This window comes from Lolium rigidum, chromosome 4 (assembly GCF_022539505.1).
Source record: "Lolium rigidum isolate FL_2022 chromosome 4, APGP_CSIRO_Lrig_0.1, whole genome shotgun sequence".
NCBI classification, from domain to species: domain Eukaryota; kingdom Viridiplantae; phylum Streptophyta; class Magnoliopsida; order Poales; family Poaceae; genus Lolium; species Lolium rigidum.
Genome location: NC_061511.1, coordinates 66,733,635 through 66,736,463, shown reverse-complemented (window position 1 = coordinate 66,736,463; position 2,829 = coordinate 66,733,635). Strand labels below are relative to the sequence as shown.

Below are 2,829 nucleotides of genomic sequence, written 5' to 3'. Positions count from 1 at the left end.
GCAGCCATGGCGTGCACACTTGGGTCTGGGACAGAGATACGGAGACGAAGTTTCTGTCGGGGGATGACCCCTGGTAGGTTAAGTTTGGGCTTAGTTAGCCGGCATAATGCAAGTATGCTGGATTAAAGAGGTATGCCGGAATTCGACACAATGGTGAATCGAGTGTTGACCGGATTACAGGTCCACCGGTTTAGAGGAAAGCCGGAATCCTTATGTTGGTATAAGAAGTATGCCGGCATGAGCCAACTTGGTATGAGAAACTTATGCGCAAATTCAGTAGATGAATTATGGGATGGAGTACCGGCATACTTTACGTGTGCCGGTACAGGGATGCCGACATAGGAAAAACGGTCATATGCTCATCCCCAAGGTCCAAGATCCGGTCGTGCCACTGCAGACGTGGAGGAGATACGGAGGATCTCTTCATGACGAAGGCTAGCGCTTCATTCCTAGAGGGGGAAGAGCATGCCGATGACGAAGGGTATACAGTAGTCGGAGCTACAGTGGTCAGCGCCACAGTGCCAGGAGGCCATAACAAAGAATACATTACGAGACAGGGTCAAAGCTACAAGCCAAAGGGCATACGTAGGAAAATATCCTCAAGATATTGCTTGCCCATGCTAGAGTTTCACCTTGTAACCTATCTCTGCACTATATAAGGGGAGGTACGACTCCCTTGCACGGGACGATCCAACGATTTCACCACTCACGAGTTCTCGAACCTGCATGAGCGCGGGGGGGGGGGGGGTGCACGTGAATGTGTGTGTGCGGGTATGTGTGTGTGTGCGTGTGTGTGTGCGTGTGTGTGTTTGTGTGTGTATGTTTGTATGTCTATGTGTGTGCGCGCGGCTGTGTGTGCGCGCGTGTGTGTGTGTGTTCTTCATCTCTCCCTCCTCCGGATCCTCCGGGACACATTGGACCCAACTTAAACCTGCCCATGACATCTATTTGTTCACCACGAAGACAGTTGCCAAATCGGAGAAGAAGGGGAGATGGGCGGGAACGAGGCACTAGGTCCCAGAGAGGTAGACGGCGAGCCAGCAGTGGCAGGAGTGGATAGAGAACATCAGCATGACGAAGGGAACGTCGACAGTGCACATGACAAGGCTAATTTTCTTGCCTTGCAGGCTAAAACCACGATCCATGTTGACCAAAACACCTAACAAAACTACCATCAGTGGTTGGAAGGGGGAATTTGCCTTGTACGGATGAAGCCTGGTGACCGGGTGTATACGTGAGCACGCGGTGAGAGACTGACACGTGTCCAAACGGTGTTAGTTTTGCCGTGAGATGATAACTAAGCCTTCATCCACACCTTTGTGTAGCAGGAACATATTTTAAAATATTTGGGATCGAAAGTGTATTTCTAGAAAGATAAAGATTTATATAGAAAATACAAAAGATAATAAGAGGAAAATAGACGGGGTCATCTCCTCGTCGTCGGGCCGGACCTGAAGCCCGTCGCCTTTAACGACAAATCACGCCACCGCAGACCGCGAGCGCCACCCACCACGCGGCGGCCACCCCCACCGAGCCGTCCTCGCCCTCCCCCGGGTCCGCGCCGGCGGGGCTCCTCCCGCCCTGAGCACGGAGTTCTCGGCCTCGAGCATCATGACCCACCGTCGGTGCGCGGATAGCGCTGCTGAGTCGCGCAGGAGCAGCGCGGCCAGGCCGCCGTTGCTGGCGCCCGCCGTATGCCGTATGCCGCAGCGCCTGGGTACAATCCTCTCTCGGCCCCGATGATCTGTGTTAAGCACACTATAGATCCAGCGGATTGCGCGTCCCGGAACCTCTTTGCGATCGCCTTGATGAGAAACCATGGTGTGGTTACATTGATTTTCATGGTCTTCTCGTACTCGTCTTCAGTTATGCTGAGGCAATCTTGCACTTCCCCTACTCATGAAGCCAAGGAAATTTGAATGGTTGAAAGGGGATCAGCAGTGTAATTAATGGATCACATACAAGCTGAAGCTGACTGAAAGATTAAATGAAAATACTGAAGAATCATTTAGGCTTGGGCATGGGCACCATCACAGTGTCAGTTCATACCCTCGTAGGAGCAGCAGTTCACCAGGGCGTCGAGGCCGTCCCCGAAGCAGCGCCACGCGGCCTCCACCGCCGCGCCGGCCGCCGTCTCGTCGCAGGCCTCGAAGTCCAGACCCACCACCGCGACGGCCGCCGCTCCTCCGCCGGCACAGCGCCGCGCCTCCTCCGCCGTGGCGGCTAGGGCGCCCTCGTCGCCCACCAGAACCAGCCTGTGCGCGCGTGGTGGCGCGGGATCAGAACCGAACGAGAAGGCGAGGGGAACGGGCGGCGAGTTGGGCGGTGGCGGTACCTGCAGCCGTGCCTGGCGAGGCTGGTGGCGATCCGTGGGGGTTCTGGTGGGCCGAAGAGCTTGGCCGGAGGCAGCAGGTCGCAGTTCTGGAGCAGATCGGCGGACAGGGGCCGCCGCTTCTGGTTGTGCTCGGCGGCGCGTGACCCCGGCGCGGCCATCAGCAGCAACCCCCGCCCGTACGTCTGCTGCTGCTCCAGACCGCCACCGTCGCCGCCGGACACGCTGCTCGTTGGCCGCGCGCAACGGCGACCTGGCCGCGCTGCTCCTGCGCGACTCGGCGGAACGGACGAGGTCGTGGTAGCTCGCAGTGGCGTGTTACTGCGCGCGCTCTGCCCAACTGAGCGAGTGAGCGTTCGTCACGCTGCGTCCGGCATCGCCTTCGACCCACCTGCTGACCTGCCTCGCAGTGGCGTGTCACTGCGCGCGCTCTGCCCAATTTTGGTTTTATCTAATGATGTGAGTGGCGGTGGTGTGGGCTGTGGAGGAGGACGTGA

The 2,829-nt window shown here is 57.4% G+C and overlaps 1 protein-coding gene across 1 annotated transcript; it reads right to left on the bottom strand.

Moving 5' to 3' along the window:
* Nucleotides 1-1,609: 1,609 nt before the first annotated feature.
* Nucleotides 1,610-2,493, bottom strand: LOC124647195. The gene is made up of 3 exons (XM_047187165.1): nt 2,336-2,493; nt 2,050-2,255; nt 1,610-1,893 (listed from the first exon to the last, which is right to left on the bottom strand). The coding sequence occupies exons 1-3, from the start codon at nt 2,491-2,493 to the stop codon at nt 1,610-1,612; spliced, it is 648 nt and encodes a 215-aa protein (XP_047043121.1).
* Nucleotides 2,494-2,829: the final 336 nt, after the last annotated feature.